At 32.4% G+C, this 23250-nt stretch overlaps 1 protein-coding gene across 1 annotated transcript; it reads right to left on the bottom strand.

Moving 5' to 3' along the window:
- Window positions 1-1766: 1766 nt before the first annotated feature.
- On the bottom strand, window positions 1767-22439 carry LOC143226102 (uncharacterized). The gene is made up of 4 exons (XM_076456607.1): window positions 22222-22439; window positions 16254-16484; window positions 12022-12141; window positions 1767-3162 (listed from the first exon to the last, which is right to left on the bottom strand). The coding sequence occupies exons 1-4, from the start codon at window positions 22408-22410 to the stop codon at window positions 2971-2973; spliced, it is 732 nt and encodes a 243-aa protein (XP_076312722.1). The 5' UTR covers window positions 22411-22439; the 3' UTR covers window positions 1767-2970.
- Between the last annotated feature and the right edge of the window lie 811 nt (window positions 22440-23250).

Below are 23250 nucleotides of genomic sequence, written 5' to 3'. Positions count from 1 at the left end.
GCTATCCCCTTTGCATACAGTACCATTCAGAGAAGAAATACACCAACAACACTTGGTGTGTAGATAGATTAGTTTATTGTTTTATGTGGATATTAGGAAAGAACCCTGGACTCTTCTGAAGATCTTCTTTTTGCTAGCAAATTCTTTTCTGACGTTATCCAAATTCAAGTTCTCTCATTGACATACTTCCAAAGACAATCATGGAGGATGACCTTTGGCTCAGACTACCTGTCCTTCAGGATTAAGTAAGCCATGTAACTCAATATAAAATATGCACCTTCACAATACCTGCTTATCTTTGAAATTTTCCTTTTTTATGGCAATAAGTTTTCAGCAGTATTATGTTACCTCAATGAAATCAGTCTTGTCAATATTAACATCATAATAAATTTTATTTTGTCACAAGCTAATTTAAGCCTTTCCTGGGTAAAGTCATGCATAACAACCTTATTCTTCAAGTATATAAGCACTCTTTAAACCACCAATTTTTAGGGAGATGCTGGAGTGTTTAGTTCAACTACACCCAAATCACAAGATAAAGATTTATTTCTAATAACTGCTGATATAAGTATTTCATTTCATGAAAAAATTATTACCTTCTGTGTTGTCACTGTAAATTTGATATTTGATATAAACATAACAGACAGGAAATACAAATAGTTGGTGATGAAAAAGTGTGGTAGTCCATATGTGGACCGTGAGAAATAAGTGGGTTACAGAAATTGGATGTAGAAAAGTTAAAGAAAGGAAACTTGAGAAAGCATACAATAATTTACCCTCCAAAGCAGCATGCATAAAACATATAAGCTGGTGGATTCAAGCGATAGTAGAGAAAGGAGAAAGGTCTGAGTATAAGCTAAGAAATAATGAATTAGATCTGAATGATACATTCTACACAGACATGTTAAAAACCAATGAATGATGTCTAAACATTAAATACCATGAGTTCCACATTACAGAGGCATAAATTATATCTAAATAGAACTTCATTATGTTACCTGATAATGCAAGATAGATGTGGCATAAAATAGCAGGATCAAAGTTAAACTACATCAAATTAAAATTTGATAATTGATAAAAAAAATCACAAATCAGTAAGTACAAATACATCTTGACACAACTGTGCCACAAGAATGAGGATTTTTGTGCACAGAGGGAAGATCTCTGCAAGAAAATATGTCCACTTTTGCTGGTAAAATGTTTAACTGCATGATACATCATAATGTAATAGACCAAATTCACGTGTTTTTATGTGAATTTTAGAGGGGGTGGAGTTAACAGGCTGGTGGTACGCAAATCTCTGACAGGTAGCATGACTTCAATAGGAAAATAGTTCTCTATGTACAAAGGTTATGGTTAGTTATTGTATTGGAATGATAGTATCTTTTTTCTGGATAAATCTGAACATTATTTCTCTATCCTACAACCTGTCCTATCATAATTCAAAGACATGATATTTTCAAATATTATCTGATAGGTTCCAATAACCAATATTAGCTTGTCTCAATATGAAAATGAAATTAAATCACAATACATTACCTTTGTTTAATTATTCTATTAAACCCTTCATAGCACTTAAATTTAATTACATCTGTTTCAGTAACTTAACACAACCACTACAAAACTTGCAATTTAAACCTTTATTATTCACAAAACTTGCAATTCTGAATACTTTTACACTTAACAAAAAAAATATTACCATATTCTGGTTCAAGTTATAAAAGAAGAAAATAATAATAATAATACATAAAATCATAGATGAAAAAAAACTAGACTGCAAAACAACAAAAAAGACCCAACTAATAAAGACATTCATAATGTACAATATGTACAGTTATGATTTATTAAAATATGCATTTTGATTTAGAATTAAATTCAACTGGCTGATTTTTATTCAGTGTGAGTTCATCCTAAGTTACTTTATAATGCACATTTCAAGTTTACATATTTACAAATTTTCTGAAACCATGGACACAAAAAGGCCTCTCATTTAAAGGAAACCATACCATTATCTTCCTTTCCTTTGTCATTCACTTTTTTCTTGCTATACTATATCAAAAAACATACAACTCATACAGATTTCTCTAACCTCAACTACCAATCATCAAGTCATCTCTCTCTCATTAGCAAATGAAAAGGAATATCTTTTCCTTAACATCATTAATGGCAAATCCAAAATCAACCCCACTTCACTTTCACAAAAGTTAGAAAAATGTGCCACACAGATAAAAATTTCATACAATTTTAATATACATCATTATAGCTGAATAAGATTTTATAATGTATTTTTGAGAAATAACTAAATTCAAAACATACATGCAATAATCCTCATTTTGAATGATATTGGGGTAACCTTAATATTCTGTACTTCGGCATTTACATGAGAAAATAATCTTTATCATGTCATATAATATGATGAAACATTAACAATTAATAATATACAGTGCTTTGTATTTACAAATTTTCCATAGATAGTAAATATACAAATTATAACTTCAATGTTGAAAAAAACATTTCTTTCAATAAAACAAAGAGTTTGATATTCTTTATTAATTACTGATGCACAAGTAGCTTGTAACATTTGAGAATTATTTACAAAACCTGTGATTTTTGTAATGTTAAACATTTGAATAAAACCAAGAACAAAAAAAACTTCCTTGCCAAATTAGGGCTATAGTTTCAATGTAATCTCATCCCTATTTGTTGATGAAAGAGAATGCTGCCCAAGGAAACGTATTATTAGGTGAGGAAGTTTGTCAAAAGAATGTTTAGTTTCATCTACTTTTACAAAATGAAAACAATGAGTTAACATTTTTGAAACCAGATTCTCAAAATTTTTCACTTTAATATTCGAGTTTGCCGTACTTTACCAAACAAGTAAGGTTCAGGTAATTTGTCACCTTTAGCAATTTTTTGGAATGAAACAAAAGACAAATTACAAATTATTTTTAATAAACTACTGAATAAAAATTACTGTTGGAATAGAGGTTCAAAACCTCTAACAATTAATTGCTTTCCTCTCATAACAGATGACAATGTTTGTGAATTACTTGTTCTACTCTCCTTAAACACAAGTGCATCAGTCTTACAATTTTTAATCTTGTTCAAAATTTGCTTTGACCTAAGAAGGCGATCAGCTTTGTCTATCTTGCTTTGGACATTCTAAAAAGAAACAAAATGAGAAATAGATAAAAGAGAATGACTTAAAGATTTAATATAATTAAAAATATATATATTTACTTATTTATTATATTGCTAGCTGCTATTGTTTTATATTATTTTGACCAACATTTTCTGTAATTTACATTTCTCCTTTTTCTGTCTTAAGACTACTATTGTTAAACACATAAACCAAGATAATTTTCTTACTCTCTTTCTCTCTATATGTCTGTATATGATTATTTTTAATTATGTATAGTTTATTTGTTTTGGAATTGTAAAAAGATGGTCAGATAAGTTTAGGATGTATTTTCAGTATACTAACCCAATTAACTTACTTACTCTTTCACGTATACATATATGAGTGAGACAGAAAATTTACTTTATTTTTCATTAAAATGACGTTTTGACTGTCCTACTAACTGCATTAGTGATATAAGTACTCTTTTAAAAATGTAATTCTTCTTGCCAATCAAAACTAAATATCTATTACATTTATTGCACTGTCTTGGTATTCCAAAACTATTACATCATCTCACTGTTGCACACTATCATGTATTTATTTGGGACGTTCTGCTTCCCATTATTCTTCTATATATAGAATAGTCTTTGATAAAGGCTTATAGTCAAAACATTAGGTTGAATAGAAGAATTCTACACTAGCACAAACTTGTAAAATGTTCAAGGTCAAATTAATATCTTTATTATAATAATAGTTATTCATAAATAGGTTGTAGAATAATACAAAAGAATTCTAATTGCAAACACCAAAATTTACAAGTCCACTTCTCTTAAGCCTAACAACAGTTTGGCCATTAGTAAGTACAGCCTATATTCGAGATAAGTTAAAACTGTAACTTTTGTACCTACTAAATACAATCAATTAATAAACTTATAACATTATTGTACAATTTAACATTACATCTTTTTAAAGCCTTTGTTAATGTTTACTGATCTATATTTGTACCTGCCTTTTGTTTACATCAGCTAAATTCAAGTGCACAGACTGTACATTTAAGTAATAAGATTAATTTGCATGTTCAGGACAAACAAAAAATTGAATGTTATTACAATATATTTTTGATTGTCTTAATTTAACTACAAGTACAAGCTAAGTATTCCATTCAGCACTTGGAAATTTAAGAAAACATTTCTAAAGGTTATGTTTCCTACTCTGTGTGTATCCTACAATTTAAAAGTAATAATTAACTCTGATTTGTGATCACATTTAAAAAAAATTGTTTTACTTCAGCATCATTTACACACACACACAAACATAACACAAAGTGCATTTGGTAATTTATGTCACAATTTTATTTGTCAGTTTGGAAATTGCATTCCAATAACTCAAAAGTACTTTTTTACCCCAGTTTTCAAAAACAAGATAAGTACTAAATGTAGTTAAAAGTTCAAACATTAACTATAAATTTTATTGCCTTTTTACACTTGAAACACTGATGAAATATAGTATTGTATTAAGTGATTATTTTAAGATTGTGGCAACTGGATATTATTATTGTTGTTATAATTGTTAGCCTACACCACCACACACAGTCTTTATTTTTCTTATTACTAAATATTAATTACTAATATAAACTAATTAGTATCTAGTAATAAAACTATGTGCATTTGTGTTCTTTACAGCAAAGTCACTTTAGGCTATCTGCTGTGTCCAGTGAGGGAAACTGAACCCTGATGCTAGTCGTGTAAGTCTATAGACTTAGTGCTGTCCTACCAGAGGACAGTAATAAGTGACAAATTAATAATTAGACTTAGGTGATCAATCACACAGACAACTGTAATGCATCAAAGATGGTGCTGTGTGTGTGTGTGTGTGTGTGTGTAAAGAAAAATTATTGTTATCTTATTTTATTCTTCTCAGTTCTGGGCATTGTGGATTTATCTTATTATGATTAATTAATTTAACCCTAAGTGTAGCATAGAGTCGATCTATTGGATTAAGCCCATACTGGAGAGTGTTAACTATAAATTCTGTAATTCTGAGTTGACTTAACATATCTTCACAAAAGTTGGTAAGCTTTTGGTAAACATTAAAAGTATGTTGTAAACAAGATTCATGTGTGAGTTTACTTCAGTTTAGTACGTCTGAAGAGACTGAGAGAAAGATGATTTTCATGCTATGAATGAAAAAAAACAACTCTTTCATCTTACATTCTTCCTACTTCATTTACATAACCTCTAGAACCTCCTAAGTTAATGTCAGTTATTTTCAGCAAAAATTTATATTTTCTCTACCTTAATACCACCTGGACTCAAGTCTGTTTGATTAACCTGTTTCACTAAGCCACAAAAAATCTAAATTACTTCTTTTTTTCTTTCTTGAATGATTGCAGATTGTAACAGAAAATAGATAGCCTAGTGGTTAGAGCACTTAACTTGTTTAAATCCCTGTTAATGAACATGCTCACCTTTTCAGCCATGGCAGTGTTATAAGGTGACAGTCAACCCCATTATCATTGGTAAGAGTAACACAAGAGTTATAAGTGGGTGATGTTGATTACCTGTCCTTCCTTTAGTTTATCACTGCTAAATTTAAGGTGGCTAGTGCAAATAGCCTTGGATAGCTTTCAAATTAAACAAACCAGACAACTGCAATTACTTACCCAAAACTTTCTTAGACTTTTTAACAGTTTACATCAATTTTTTTTAATTCTGTTGCTTTACTGTTCTTTGATCTTTTCCTAGCTACCACAAATAGCAATAAGTCACTCAGAAGGAATGTGAAAAGCTGAGGGTAAACAAAATCTCAGGTTACACTACACAGCATTTTAATGCATGTTCCCCACACATTCCTTGAGACAAATATTTATTTCTTAAAGTTTTTATATTATCTAATATGTTTTTAAATTTTAAGTTAGGTTACATTTGTTCCAAAAATATGTCAATAAATAAAAATAAAATTAGCAATTATTTTAGGATCCATCTTCACTAATCCTATGTTTCTCATATTAAGTTGGTTGTTCAAAAGTAATTTATGTAGTTTTCAAATATTTTAAAACACAAACAATAATTCAAACAGTGAAACAGCATGCCCCAAAACTACTACAACTTAAATGACTTTCTAACTGGCCTATAAAAGGATCAGAAACTTTTCATTAGTTACCAAGGCACTGACTTTTGGTCTTCGCTCTACAAAATTTACTTGAGAAATAGCACCTTACACTAAAATAGACTAAGATAATCACAGAGTTCACAAAATATATTTTCTATTGATTATAATCATGTACTATAGACAAATAAGTTTGGGTAAATAAATGATTTCACAAGCATAAAGAGTTGGAAAGAACTTCTATGATTGTTGTAACAAATCTAAATACATCTTAGAAAATAAAGATTGTGTGTATGTGTGTGTTTTCTTATAGCAAAGTCACATCAGGCTATATGCTGTGCCCATCAATGGAAACTGAGCCTTTGATTTTTAACATTGTCAATCCAAAGACTTACCACTATCCCACCAAGGGACAATAAAGAGTGAGAAAGGTTCTAAATTCTTCTCTATCAACAATTATAATTGGTGTACATAAGTGGTGAACTTTCTGAAACCCATAAAATGGAAAAAAAAGTTCATTAACATACATTAATAATAAAGTTGGGTAACTAAATTTTGAATGCTATAATTTTCCTAAATTGAAAAAGTATTTCTGATAGATGCATCCATTTACAAAGGTTTTTTTCGTCTGCACTACATCTATATTCACACATTTTTCACTTGCTCCTAGCCTTAGTACTCCCACCTACCTATGTATTTAAATGTGGTACAACTGCAGTGTAGCATGCAATAATATTCCATAAACACACTCTTTCTGTACAGGTGACTCCCTCTATACCATGGAATGCAATCTCCACTCAGAGATAAACCCTTAAACAGCAGGAATGTTGTAGTAGCAGTTCATCACAGATGTAAAAAATTAGGGGAAAAAATTTCTTAAACATAATTTTTAGTATTTTTATTATGAATTTTGAACAAAACATGAAAGGAAAAGAAAAGAACAATAAAGACTTATTTATTACAAGTTCAAATATTTTTAGGATATGAAAATCATGAAAACATTCTCCAATGCACAGTGCTATTTTACATTCTTTACACCAGGTAGTCACCATCTTTTGCTTTTTTTTTATTGTTGTATGCATACACATGTGACAGTCTTTGTGCACATTTCTAGTTCCTGAGGATGGAATGCTCTCTAAGATGCTAAGAAAATGCTTCTTTTCCAACAAGTCTATCAGGAATAGTAGAGCTATGTCTTCCTGGGAAAGGTCTTGTCACTCTTCCACACCTTTCCAATAATTGGTAAATTACAATGTAACTAAACTGCCTCATTGATGGCTTTTTGCCAGTTTTTACTGGATATATTTTATAAGAATTAAAAGTCAAGATATCAATTAGGTGAAAAAAGAACTTTTTGTACCACTTTACACATTTATGAAGGCAATCAATTTGTCCAATTTGCATGTCACTTTTCTCAACTAGTCTCATATTGATAGTATAATCTAAAACCATATCAGGTTTCATTATTGGTTGTTAAGTTTTGTAATCATCCTTTCCACTGTTTTTCATTTCACCATTTACCCATGCTTCTTGGTCTCAACAACTCTCTTCTTCAGAGGTGCAAATTTAGGCATGTTCTTCCAATTAGTTGTAACTGTTCCACAAAAACCAGTCTTATTGTCAGAGAAAGTTGCATAATTCCAGACTTATATATGATAATTATCAGTATGTATGACATTTTCCAAGGTAGTATTTCACCAGTTGCTTGACAACTGATCTTGAAAATCTTCATCGTGAATCTTTCGGGACATCTACACCATTCACAGAATAGACTGTCATATCTATTACATTTCGTGTCTCACAATCACATAATACAAAAATATTTATTCCAAATCTATGGAGCTTGCTTGGAATGTATGTCTTGAAAACAATGCAACCCTTGAAAAGAACAAAAGAATCCTTGGTTTTATTCCTCACCATTGCAAACACTTCTTGAACTTTCCATAATCAATTTCTTGCATTTGGTTCTTCGTTATTTGCAAAGTGCAAATACCTAAGAATCTCCCTCAATTGATCTTGAATAAAGTATTTTGAAGTTCCTGTAAGGGAATCATTCTTCCAATAATCAGCCAACACACACTTTTTTACACATGGTACATGCATCACCAGAGCAAAAAAAGTGTACATTTCCTCAATAGTTGTATCTTCCAATTTCTTACGTCATGAAGTAGAGGGAGTGTTACTTTAATTTTCTTCAGAATTCAAGAATTTGCAAAACTCATCTGTTTGTTTCTTGCACAATATAACTCATTATACTTTGATTAAATATAGCAGTAAAAAAATTCATTTTCTTTAGATTAATCCATAAGCCTAAATTTATCTGAATCCAACATTTCTACTGTCACAAGAATGAATAAACAGGTCAGAATTGTGACACCTACCCATTGGGAACCAATGGATTCTCATTCACTATCTAAATCATGTTCAGAGCTTGAAACAATTGAATGTGATGATGATGAAAACTGAAAAGTTTTCTTCTTCATTGAAATAATTATCACATGCTAATACTTCAATTTTGTCTTTTGATGAAAAACATTTTCACTTCATTCCTTTAACTACCACACCCTTCTTTTTCTGCTCCATGATTTACACTGAGAAAATGACTCAGGCACAACAATTTGAGTGCATACAGTCACTATGGTATGAGGGAGTTGCCAACTAATGTTTTCAGCCTGTATTATCAACTGATGATGGCTGCCATTTAAGGGTTAAACAACAAAGAAGCATCTTTGGAAAGCTTCTAGAAACAGAGTCCACGGAGTGTGATATCTCTTCTATAGAGGAACACATTCATGAGAGACTGCACCACATCTGAAGCAGGTATACTCTTTGACCATTGTGAAAGTACATGTTGCTAGAAAGTACATCCATACTGAATTTGGACATGTCAAATGGTACAGAGTGGCTACAGCACATCAAACAGATTGTAATCTGTGGGTCAATTTAGTCCAAAACCAGTAAGCATCAGGTATTTATCTGGTTCATAGTAGGGTAAGGTTCTTAATATTTGAACCTCAAGACAAGAAGGCAGGATGGAAAATGACTTTCATCCTGCCAACCCAGTCAAAGCACATGTACACAACCTAGTACACAACTGAAACCAAGCCAACCAGAAAACTGATATCTGGGCAACAACAGAACAGGGAATACAACATGGTGGTTCACTTAAATCCAAAACAAGGTGGCATTATGAATATACTGTCCAGTCCATACCTGATGAGGGCTCCATACCAGTCACATGTACAAGGAGTTATGTTGGTTGATTCAGCTCCAATTTACCACCAGACTACTCAGGAAACAAACCAGAGTGGTGTGAACTGACATTTGGTGAATCATCTCCAGTCATTAACCAAGCAGCAATGGGTATTTTTCATCTGGTATGTGATAAGAGAATGGTTCATACTAACTATACTGACAGAACTACTACTCTCAACTGAATGTCCCCATGGTCCATTGCCACAGCAGCTATGAGCTGCATTTTTAAAAACAGGCTGGTCTGACTTTATTCAGCCAGGATAGACAGACAGACAGCTATTCCAACACTCTTTTACTTGTGGTAGCCCATTAGTTAGTATGGTCTAAAATGGACATAGTTATGACACAAAACATTATGAGTATAAACCTATTAGTGGATGTTACAGACCAGAGAAGCTAGTCAATGTAGATTTATGAACTAGTATACCTGGACAGGCACCATTTGTCACAGAGTGAGATCCAACACATAAATGACAGACTCTGAAAGATAAAGAAATATAAACTTACTCCTAGTTGAACCAAAGTATGGAGAATGGCAACAAGCAATACGCAGTATTCAGATGAGAAGGTGTCAGTTAAATGATTAAGGTAATGGAAGATTGTATCTCAGAATGGCTGGTATGGGTATTAACACTTTTACCAATAAAGCAGAGAACAATGGTTCAACCTTCCTAGATCAGTTTCAAGTTAACAAAGAAATTGTAGGGGCAGTGTAGTTAGATGTTAGGTTATTATTCAGTATAGGTATAAAGGTGTTCCTTTATATTGGTTTATGTAGGGCTTCTTTGATTTTATGTTTGTTTATACATGTTTCCCTACTTAGTATCTAAGTGTTTCCTATGATTATGTTATATTTATTTGACTTGCAATGCTGAATGGGTATTAACACTGAAGATGACCTAGGAAGATTGAAACATTGTTCTCTGCTTTATTCGTAAAAGTGTTAATACTCACACCAGCTGTTCTGAGATACATTTTTATTTAAGCGGGTTTCTTGTCATCAAGAAGTAATGGAAGATTGATGCATTAGGTGTGGTCCATCCACCAATCTGAATTATGTTCTCAAGTGGAGAACTGAAAGGGCAGAGAGGGAGAGATGCCAGATCTGATAAGAAGATGCATGTAAAAAGACAATGGAAAGTGGAAGACAAGGAAGGATAAGCCAATCTGATAAGCCAGTGAATCAACTCCTTAAGGGAAGTAAAGGAAATATTATCAAGAGAGGAAGGGTTTCAACAGATAAAAAAACTGGACTGAGAACAATGGAAAAAGGCCTTGCAAAAAAAAAAAAAAAAAAAACATGAACAGAAATAAGCAAACAATCCAAATCAGAGCAGGAATAAAAATGGGAAATGAAGGTAAAAAAATAGGGGTGAATGTGACATCACCTTCATGAGCTACTGATGTTTTGGGAATAAACTGCAATTTGGATACAGGAGAACATATGTACAGTGATGAAGAACATAATATTTGAGGGTGAAAACATCTGACCTAAGACAACTACAGGCCAAAAAAAAATATTACTCAAGAAACAAATGGTACAAGGAACAGGTGGCCAAGGGTTCAAAAGAAGGTTCAAATCATACATGGAGAACAAGAGTGAGGTTTCAATGAGGAAGGGGCACAGGACAAGACGGATGGAGTTGAGGAAAGGAATAAAATGAAAGGGAGAGGATTATAGAGGAAAAGAATTGATTGGAATGGGAGAAATGGGAACAGCAGAAATGATAATGGAAGTGGAGAATAAATGGTAAAAAACAAAGTTGAGCAGGCTAAAAAGGTGCAATGAGAAGGATCTGGCATTCAGTGGACTGAATAATGGATAAAATTCAGGGAAAGAGATGGATAATGAATAGCCCTCACCTGTTTTCTGAACATGGTTATTCATCTCGGTAAAAATTGTGACAAACCCATTTTCACTCACACCTTTGCACATAGGATTAACACAACATAAAATTTTTAATTCCTTGTACAAGTTATTTCACTGTCTATTTTATGAACATGACTTTAGAGTTCTCAATCTAAAGCACATCTTTCCTTTATCTCTTCTTATCCATGTAAAGATCTTTCTGAGTTAAAAATTTTCAGCAGTAATTTAATAACTACTTTGTATATCCATCCTTTTGTAGGAGTAACTGTAAAGGTTGTGACATACCCCTTTTCACCCACACCTTTATTCCTCCTTATCCATGTAAATATTTTTCTGTTTATCCATACTAATATTTTTATGAATTGACCTAAGAGTAGCACTCCTCTTGTACAAATCATTTCTTTGTCTATTTTGTGAACATGTAAAGATCTTCTGGATTTAAACATTTTCATTAGTAATTTAATGCCTACTTTGTTTATCCATCCCAGAAAGAATGTATCAGAAGTAACTGTAAAAACTGTGACATATCCATTTTCACCCACACCTTTATACATTGGATTAAAATACAAATAAAAGTTTTAATTCCTAGCCTATGATGAATTGGTATTGAGCTAAAGCAAACTCTATTAAATCATTGGTATACAACTGGATAAAAAAATAAGCTTACCATTGTGAAAGAGTTCAAGTTCTTAGCTGTAGTTCGTATTGTGTCCTTTATAGACTCTGGAAAGCTTTCAGAGGGCAAAGAACTAAAAAGAGCACCATTCTGAACTGCTTCTTTCACTAACTGTAACAAAATAAAAATAACATTTTGATACAAATTCAAATATAGAAGTCTTTATTCTGAGAATGAACTATTGTAAATAGGATTTAAAAGTAGATATTAGGTACTGAAGTGAATTTTACAAGGTAGTCTGTGAAACTATATTAGTCATAAACACAGTTTCTTTCAAAACTATTTTTACAGTTACAATACTGTAATCTACCAAATGACTAGGTGGTAACTTTTGCAAAACAAGAACAAAATATTCTGGCTTTCACATCAATTTGTACCACAGTCACCATAGTGTAAAAACAAAATAAGAATGTAAACAAAATGAAAAACCTAGTTGTGCAAAAGGCATTTTGCTGAATACACATGTAGATGAAACATTTGTTCTTAACAATATCATCTCAGGTTTTATATTGCATAGTAATTACATCATATTTTCCTCACAGTTGAAATAAAAGTTTAAAACCTAGCATGACATTTACAACTCATTTTTGCAACTTTTCTTATAGACTGTCATATTTTGTTAAATAATAACATGAAATATCAGGACATCCCTTAAGTAATGTCCAATTTTAGGTTCAGAAAAAGAGAAAGGATTTTAAACATTTTTAATGTTTTTATTTAATAATGCATGTTCCATTATTATTAATTACTTCCTGCCAATGATTCACAAGCTTCTGAATGCCACTTCTATAAAATTCTTGGGGTCTGGAGAAAAAATGTAGAGAGAGTAGTTTTAATATATTCATGTGTTCCAAGCTCTTTTCCAGTTCTGCAAACATTGGAATAGATGATAATCTGATTGGGCAAGATCTGGAGAATAAGGAAGATGTGGAAGTTTTTTTCAGTCTAGCTCTTCAATCTTTGCAGATGTGATCCTTGTTGTATGGGGTCGTGCATTATCCTGGTGCTACACAACGTCTTTACAATTGATCAAAGCTGGCCTCTTTTCTTTCAGTGCAACATTCAAGCATTCTAACTGTTGAAATAGAAGTCTGATGTAATCCTTACATTGAGTGGCAGTAACTCAAAGTGGATTACACCAATAATATCCCACAAAATACTACACAAGACTTTCCTAAGGTGGAGATCCATTTTGGGCTGTGCTTTAGCCAGTTTACCTGCACAGAGACATTGTCTGCAGCATTTAACATTTTTACAAAATATCCATTTTTCATCTCCAGTTACTAACCTGTCCAAAAAAGGTGGGTTATATTCCTGAGAGTGCAGAGAAGTGCAAATGTCCACTCTAACTCTAAGGTTGGCTTCTGTCACATCATAGAGGACCCATTTTCCAAGTTTTGACACCTTTCCAAGCTGTTGCAGATGATGGTGAACTGTTGAATGGGTTGAAATAAGCTTCTATGCTAGTTCTTCAATTACTACAGCACAATCTTCATCAAACTTAACAGGACGACATGAATGTGGCGCATCACTTAAGCTGTAGTCACCTGATCTGAACTTTTCAAACCACCTTCAACATTTTCTTTCATTGAGATATTCTGCACCATAAACACCTTGAATGTTTTGTGTAGTTTCTGCTGCACTATTGCCTTTTTAAACTCAAAGCATGATATGCCTAATGTGCTCCTTAGACACATCCATCTTCATAAGGGTTTATTTGATTAATGATCTGAAAAGGTGGAGTTGGGTTAGTTTCTTTTATGACTGAACATTTTTATACATATCCAACTACATATTTTAATCATTAAAGCCTTCCACAAAGACAGAAATGATGATGCACTTTCTGAATTAAATTTTTGGGCATTACTTGGGGGACAACCTGATATTTAGAACATCATAAAAAGTGACAATGGCCCTAATCCTAAAATTGAATATTTCAACTGGTAGACTTCAGAACTGCTAGCTTTAACCTCAGCAATAGTAACATTCCTCTTGTACAAGTCATTTCTTTTATTTTATAAACATGACTTTAGAGTTATCAATTTAAAACACATCTTTCTTCTCTCCCTCTCTACACATACAAAGATCTGAGTTAAACATCTTAATTAGTAATTTTATGTTTACTTTGTTTATCCATCCCATGAAAATGCCCATTATTTACGCTTTATGGTTATCATTTTGTTCTTAAATGTATTTTAATACAATATGACTTAGATAACTTCTCTAACAAAATGAATGTCCTTTGTTCAATTCATTTTTCCATAAACTTAAAAAGTTACAAAACTATACTCCATTCCTTCACAGCACAAGTATGTCTATGTGAAATCACACAATATCTGATAAAACAGACCTGTCTATTTGTCACAAATTAGCTATTCATCAATGTGAAAAGATGACACATTCCTTCTTCATCTATGAATCTACTTTGTTTAAATTTGGCGTGGCAAAAAACACTACAGTAATACATTTCAACACTTCATTCTTAACTGACTAATAACAAATTCCAGCATGAAGAGTACATGAAAGCTTCATATAAACATTTTTCTTGTAGAGTTAAATCTGTCAGTGTTAACTTGTAATTTAATAATTATTTCCAAACTCATTAATACACTTTAGCAACTGTGAAATTATGTATTTCATTATAATCAATACCTTGAAAGGATAACTACCAAATATGGTAGTGCTTACTTATAGAGATGAACAAGTTTTTATTCCAAATATTTCACATGCTGAAAAACTACCCTATTGAATTTCTAAGCAAAAAACTAACCATTTAAACTGTTGTTTATATCATACACATACATACAAATAATATACTAAAATGTAATATACTACAAGAAATATCCAAAACACAATAAATGTTGCAATAAAAAGTGTACAAACAAGTAAAATGACACTTGTTTGTGTACCTTTTATTTTAGCATTTATTCTGTTTCTGGATACTTCTTACACAGATTCTATGAATAGCCAAGGATCCCTACTTTCTATTACTCTTTTTTTTTTACCTATTTGTTCAAAATATAGTTCTGGAGTGCATAAAAGCTGCATAAATAATAAACATTATTGCTGTTTAGAGAACAGTCATAATATGAAGGTAAGTAATAACAATTACAAATTTTGACCATCAGACTTCATTACACACTAATTTGCAGAAGTTATTCAAGTTCAAAATATTTAGAATAAATTATATGAAAATGTTACTTGAGAAACATGAGTTGAATATTAAATTTACAAATCAAACCTGACAAAAACTTCTGTACTTTATAAGATATTCAACACAATTTTTAATATCCTAACATTAAAATAATTTAATATTTTGTAAAAATAACAAAAACTGTATACATCAATATTGACAAAACTAAAAAGGGACCATGTTTAGATTTAGGAAAATTGGAATTAAAATTTCTCACCACAAATGGTACCAACCACAATTTTATATGCTTTCAAATTAAGTATATATAGCACTTAGGTGTACTCATGTGATATAGGTGAGTAGTAGTAGTATCTGCAATATAAGTTCAGGAAGTGTTTCATGCAAAAACAAACTGAACACAAATAGCAAAAGCAAGTTCAAGAACAAAATATTTTCTTCTATATTCTTACACACAGAACATTTTGCTGCTGGTTTTTTGTGATTGCTGGCTATCTTTCAAGTATATATTATAGAATTTCACTGGTTGTATGAAATGCAGAGAGAAACTTTTACATGTGATGAAGATTGAAGCAAAAATAATGGAATAATTTAATAGCTCTTCCAGAAAAAAAATGGGCACAATATAGAACCGTACTGTAAGTTAGATAAAAGGTTCCTAGGCCAATGTTCAACAATCCTAGGTAACCTACATCAGTGATCATTCCTCTTATAGATAATCATGAGAAGAGATGTAACCTGGTTCAAACTAACTTGCACAAACTTCTGTACCACTCTTCAACCTGAGAATGACCCATACTCCAAAGGAGAAATTATAAGAAACAGGGTCAAATGAGTATTATTGACCACTGTGGTGTAAAATTATCCTGCAATGGATATTAATTAGTTTATGATATTTAAAATCCTGTTCACAAGAATATTAACTAACCAAATAAGGAACACCTGCACAAAACTGTTGACAAATTTATCTTAATAAAACTGAATAAAAATATATTCTAGTAATGTAATGATTAAATTCAGTTTTCAACTGCAATGTGGGCATCAAATTATTCAAGATTTTCAAAGTACTCACCAACTGTTTTTTTTCTTTCTTTAACCTGAGATGCAGCAGCCTTGCACATTCTTTTGGATAATATTTTCTTTTAAAAGTAGTTTTCACCAATGTTCTTTCCCATTTTGGAAGAAGAATTTCATTCAAATATCTCCTTTTGTCTTGTTTGATCACAGTGTTACTGCTGCTGCTTTCCTTGCTTTGTGTTGAAAATCCTAATGTGATATTTCCTGAAATGGCTGCCTGAAATATCTTCAAAACAGAATTTTATTTAACAAGAGACTACATTACACAAGAACACTCAACCTATCCACTTTACTAAAAACAATCAAAAATAAAAACAGTTCCATTTGCTTTGGTGAAACTATTTTTTTTACCAATGCAATGATTGCTAAAATAAATAATTGAAAGCATATTGAAAAAAAGAAACATTTTCATTAAAAATATATAATACTAATATTTATGATGTACATTTATATTAATTTAAAAAAAATTAAAATTGTTTCCCTAATTTTGAAATTATATTCAAAAGGTTATTAGTCAACTGCTTAATAGTAGAATTTTACCATCCCTCTTACAGCATATCCATAGTACAAGTGTTCAGGAAAGTTTTTGACAAGAGGCCACAAACCATAAACCCTTACATTTGCAGTCTAAATATCCTATCCACAAGGCCATGCTTGACCCATTGAAAAGTTTAACGAGTTGTGTTGACTAGAATGTTTAAAAACCTTCCAGCAAAATAAAACAAAAAAGTGATGTAAAGCCTGATAAATGTTAAGTACATGGCACTTTTTATCAATATCATTGACCAATAAACCAGTTATAAATCTGGAAATATCACTATGGAAGGCCTGAATTAATTTAGTAATCTAGCAACCTGCTGATTAATATGTTTCATATCCAAGTTCCATGTCATTGTTGTGATTCCTATTTCAGCTACATGATAAATCCAGACCAAGTATCAAGAAATGGGTTTACTGAGACCACAGCTTCAACTTTTTTTATTGCTTTGCCAAGACAATTAGCATGCATACCAGTTTTGAACAGAAAACGTTTTTTTAGTACAGGGTATTTATCAGCAGTGGGAAACTACAGATTTTGTTGATCCAAGAGCTTATAGTGAGCCTAAATACACCAATTTCTTTCCAAATGAAGTACCTTTCACCTTTAGTGAAATAATTAAAGCAAAAATAGTGTTCCAAGCATGTGCTTTGATATTCAAAAATATTTGAAAGAAAACATGATTCAAAAATTTATACATATGCATAGATATATGTTGAATTTCAAGTATTAATTAACATTCCATACATGAAATAATTATGATGCAGTTGGAGTGAATTTTATATAGAAGAACATTGTTCACAGCAGCACTCCTGAATTTGCTAGTGGGAAAAAATTAAATAGCAATTATTTGCTTTGAAAGTTAAGATAAATGATTGCAATTAATACACATTAACTACCCATGACTTTATCTATTGTTTTATATGTTGACATATATTTATATTAAAATAGTACTTAAGTCAATTTACAATATAAATTATTTTTTACCTTAATTAACAAAACAAAGTGTTAAAAAATACCCTCATCACAAAGTAGCTGACAAACACTATACTTAATTATCTCACTTCCTTTTAACATAATAAAACGAAGAAAACAATTGTATAAGATAAAGTTAGTTGTATCAGCTCTATTTTATTAAAATGTTCTCAAGAAGTTATTGAAAATAAACCCTTTGGGTTTCCTATAAAAACAAGCAAAGCTTTCTTTGCTTCATCATAAAGGAAAAACCTGAAAAAGACATTTTAATTTAACAGGAAGACTATTAATTTTGGTATTCAACTTTTCAAAAACATGTTTAAAATCAAGAATAATAATTTTTATCACTTTGTTTCATTTAATAACTAGCCAAGTAATTTGTTTTACTTTAAATCCAACATTAAATCCCCAGAAAAAACAGATTTTTATTCCTTTTTTCAGGTTTTGGGGTGATTAAAGCATGTTCATTTTATTTACTTTATTTCTAATTTTTCAAAGATTATGTAAAGCTTGAGAAGTTATTGAGCCATTTAATTAAAAAATAGTACACTCTCAAAATTGTTAAAAAAGAGAATACAATCCACTTGAGCCTGTATAAATTCACCTGCATTACACTGACACGAACACCCCTGCCCTACTTCCCATCACACTGTGTGGCCCACTTAGATTTCTCAGAGGAACTGCACAACTAGTGAGGAATTATCCAAGTAAACTTTTCCAGCAGTTAAGATCTGAGAGTGGTACAGATCTCTCATGCTCAACTCAAAGATTGGGAAAAGAATCTATGTTAATGAGGGTGCCACAGGCCCCTTTTACTTAAGAAAATGTAATGGGTTACTGTGAAACCTAACTTAAAAAGCTGGTGTTGGCTTATTTCTACAATACTCTAAAGAGTGTAGAAAGGGACTGAACAAATTTCACATGTATAGATGAAGGGATGACATATGATTGAAGAAGAGGCATATGAGGATGGAGCATAAGTTACAGACATGGTGGAAGAAATACCCTGGATACCAGTCAGAAAAAGTGATGATAATAACAATGATCTGGTCAAAAATGTACTATCAACAGGATACAAAAGGGAATGTCTTAAATCAATGCTAAGTCAGTTGGAAAAAGGCAAAGAGGAGAGCAAATATGTGGAAAGAAGTGAAACAAATTCAGGTTAAGGATATCCACATCCAGAGCTACTGGTTGAGGTGTCAGAGACCAGAAAATGGAGAATTGGAACATGACAGGAGTGATTACCTAGGTCAATAAAATATCTGATGATGGAGTAACCACTCAGAAGAATCCTGCTCAGCTGAGAAGTCAATCAACTACCAAGCACTTTTGTCCACCATCCAACAGCCCAAAGTTTCCTGGAAGTTGAACCATGTGCTCCAGTCCTGCAGGGTTGGGTCCATATATTGATGTTGAGCCAGATGCAAGGAAGAAAGTGGGACAGTCACTGATGTATGGGCCTTGTCCAATTGTCAAAGCAGGTAGACTATCAGAGTAAAAGAAATGGTAATGGGAGTAGAAAGATGATTATGTGCAAGGTTCTGTTGATCATGAAGAGCCCACTGAAGGGATCTCATTTAGGCATAACTGAAAGAGACCAGTGATGTCACTGAAGACCACATCCTCAAAAGCAATAGAACCAAGAAGGCATGGCAAACTAACAATTCCATATAACAATGTTTTAAAGAAGAAAGCAGGGCCTAATTGATATGAGTGTTGAGAAGGAACCCCAAATAGATAAGACATTGAGTAGGTCTGAGCAAGGACTTCCCCAGTTTCATTAACCAGCCTACTTGAGTAGCCACTGAAAGGAGTTTCTGTTTCAGTGTCTGCTAAGAATAGCTGGTCAATTCTGGTTTGGAATGAGCCAGAAGAAGCCATTTGTCCATGTAATAGTGAAGGCTTAACCTCAGAACACTAAGACATTGAGCAAGAGTCCAGACCATCTGGCAGAAAACATAAGGAGATGAAGCAAGTCAAGTGGTAGGGTTCAAAATCGATAAACCACCTAGAAATGGACAAACTGAAGATAGAAATGAGCTTAATTTGGTATAGGTATGTGCAGTTAAGCATTGGTGTCATCCATAAACCAGGAGAAAATGCCTATCCCAAGGTGAGAAACAGACTTTTTATTGAACTGGGGCAGGTACATGAAGTGATGAGGTGAAATAAAACTATGATCAGCCTCCAGTCCCCAATTTTCTTGGGAATAACAAAACATCAGGAATACAAACCTGTTGAAGGACGGAGAACAAGCTTTTGGGCCTGCTGAGATAGCGATTTTCGAACAGCTTCTAACAGACACTGACTGGTCACAGGATATCGAGGAGGAAGGAAGGAAAGGAAAAAGGGAAATCACAAATCCTTTGAAACCCATTGATCTTCAATAAAGGAATCTGAGCAGAGAAAGACATCAGCAAGCTGAGATCCCACCAACCCAGAATCCATTGGTTAGTCACCAGTACTGTTAGCAACATGAGGTGCATGGTTCAAAAAAACGATAGGCACCCCACAAAGAATGGACAGGTAAGGGTTGGAAAGGGGAAGCTTAAGCTTCAACTGTGACAAACATGCAATAATATTGGTAAGGGTAGAATATAATTGGACCAGTGCTACCCATGTGTATAGTGTTTCCAGGATTGTGTTAAAACATATTACCGCAAAAATGGGGTCATACATAAATCCCAAAGATAAATCAAAGGTAAACTGACCCAAGCCAAAACCTGCATCACAACCTTGAAGATCACAACCACAGAGAAACCATGGAAACCATGCATGCAAAACTGGAGCTGAAGATGACAAACAAGCTAGTACAAAGGAAAGAAGAGAAAAAGTATTCACAGAAAAACCCTCAGGACTTTAGTAGAGAGGCTCAGAGAGATGTAGAGAAGAAAATACCATAACAAGTTATAAAAGGTAAGATGCAGACAGGTATATTAAGCATGGACCAAAGTGAAACAAACTTGATTTTTTTATTTATTTTTTATGTACCTATTACTGTTTAGGCCACATTTGGAGGATTACGCTCAGTCTTGGGTGACTTAATTTAGAAAGTATATTGAATCATCAGAAAAAAAGATGCAGAGGACAGTCACAAAGAATAGGATGATGCCTGGGATTGAGAGGTTGTCATATGAAAACTAATTAAGATTCTGAAATTTTCATTTGAAAAAAAGAATTGGAGGGGACCTAACTGAGGCATTTGAGATTGTTGAACAAATTAAAGTTGTTGACACATTATCTTTTTTCATACTCAGGAGGTGGCAATAAATATTCTTTATGGCACCAACTGAAATCACTGTTGATATTCTTCATGGGGCTTTGATCATTCAGTAAAAATAAAATGATGGATTAACTGTGTGCATGTGTACCTTTTGCATAGCTTTAGATGTTGAATTGATAGCAGTGAAATTAAAAAATAAAAATCTTAATTCAATTTCAGCATTAATAGTAACACATACAATTGGTAAATTGCCCATTTAAAAAACTCATGTCACACTAAAATCAAATTTGAGATTTTTTTTGTGGTCACAATTTAAGTTGTAAATATCATATAGGTAATAAATTTTATAACTATTTGACCACTTTAAATGAAAGTCCTCATTGAAATACCTGTAGAAGCCAGTTATGGCTATACTACTTCTTTCAATACATGAAATTTTCCAATTATGTAATTTTAATATTTCTTATTACTGGTTCCCAGGGAAAGAGTAAAATTCTTCATTCAGTGGAACTATAAATGTTTTAACAACTTCAAATGAATTACCACATGGCAAAGCCATTGCATACCCTTCATATTTTTTATCACAGGATAAAATTTATGCAGTTATTTCTTTGCAAAAATGCCTCATGATTAACTTACTTGATTACTACATTTCTTGTCTTTACACAGACTTCTCAAAAGTTAAGATCCCTGTTTATCAGAGAGGTATTTTCAAAGTTCCGACTTTTTAATTTTCTATACTAAAATAATGGGTTTGGTTTAAAGCAAATTTGAACTTTTTTTTTAAAGTAACTGCCATTGGTTGGGCCATATTTGGAGAAATATGTTCAGATTTGCGTGCATTAGTTTAGAAAGTATATTGAATCATAAGAAAAACGGTTCAGAGAAAGGTCATCACTATAACTAGGAGTAGGAAGATGCCTGGGATGGAAAGGCTGTATATGAGAACAGATTAAGATTTGGAAACTTACTTAAACATAATTTGATTGAGTTAATTATTACTTTGGTGAGTATGGTAGGACTAGGACAGAATTTTGGCAGGGTAGGAATCATCTTCTGTGACAGCTATTCACTTACTGTGTAAATCTTGAATTGGAAATGGTCCCATAATTTGTACAAATGAATTGAATTTGAAAAATTAAAAGTACATAACAGTTGTAAGTTGTAACGTGTTTTAGTTCATAAATAGTTATAACTGAAAGTATAATTTTGTATTTGGCTTACCTCATTAAATCGTTTTTCAAAATATGATTTCTGGTCCGGTAATAGTGAAGTAGTGCTAACAGCTTTGCTAACTTCATTTTCCACAATCTTACACATGATATCAAAGTAACGTTGACTTGTAATCAACGCTTCTATTCTTTTATTAGCGGTATCTTCCTCTCGATTACTCTCATTTGCTTTTGCCTCCATACTGATTTAGCGGGATAATTCAATTTTTTGAACTTCCCACCAGGTGACAAATTACTTTGACAATAAAAAACAAAACAAAAAAGATGTGCAGTTTGATCGTTAAAAAAATAACAAAATAGAAAACTTAAACGTGTTATTTAAATATGCCTCACTATTTTCCTAGATTAAAACTATATACTTTTAATTATTACATTATATTATTATTATGAAATGGATAATGTGGGTAAGTAGGGAGTTTTTGACTGACAGACGCTAAACTCAACTTTAAAAAATGTCTCCCGCTAGTACAGCGGTAGGTCTACGGATTTACAACACTAAAATCAGGGATTCAATTCCCCTCGGTGGACTCAGCAAATAGCCTGATGTGGCCTTGGTATAAGAAAACACAAACACACACACATCTTTAAAAAAAATTTTTGTTTGTTTTTGAATTTCGCGCAAAGCTACTCGAGGGCTATCTGCGATAGCCGTCCCTAATTTAGCAGTGTAAGACTACAGGGAAGGCAGCTAGTCATCATCACCCACCGCCAACTCTTGGGCAACTCTTTTACCAACGAATAGTGGAATTGACCGTTACATTATAACGCTCCCACGACTGAAAAGGAGAGCATATTTGGTGCGACGGAGATTCGAAGCCGCGACCCTTAGATTAGAAGTCGAACGCCTTAACCCACCTGACCGTGCCGGCCATTTCAAAAATTAATTATCTGCTTATTCTGCACGATGATCCCATGGGAAACTCCATAAGAACCTAGCAAAATAATAAGTACATGTGATTTTAACTACCCCAAGACTGCCCTACACCTTCGAGAATATATCTTTTGCTTATTCCCTACTATA

Source organism: Tachypleus tridentatus, chromosome 9, assembly GCF_004210375.1.
Source record: "Tachypleus tridentatus isolate NWPU-2018 chromosome 9, ASM421037v1, whole genome shotgun sequence".
NCBI classification, from domain to species: domain Eukaryota; kingdom Metazoa; phylum Arthropoda; class Merostomata; order Xiphosura; family Limulidae; genus Tachypleus; species Tachypleus tridentatus.
Note: the sequence above shows the minus strand (reverse complement) of the source record. Positions and strands in the feature narration are given on the sequence as shown.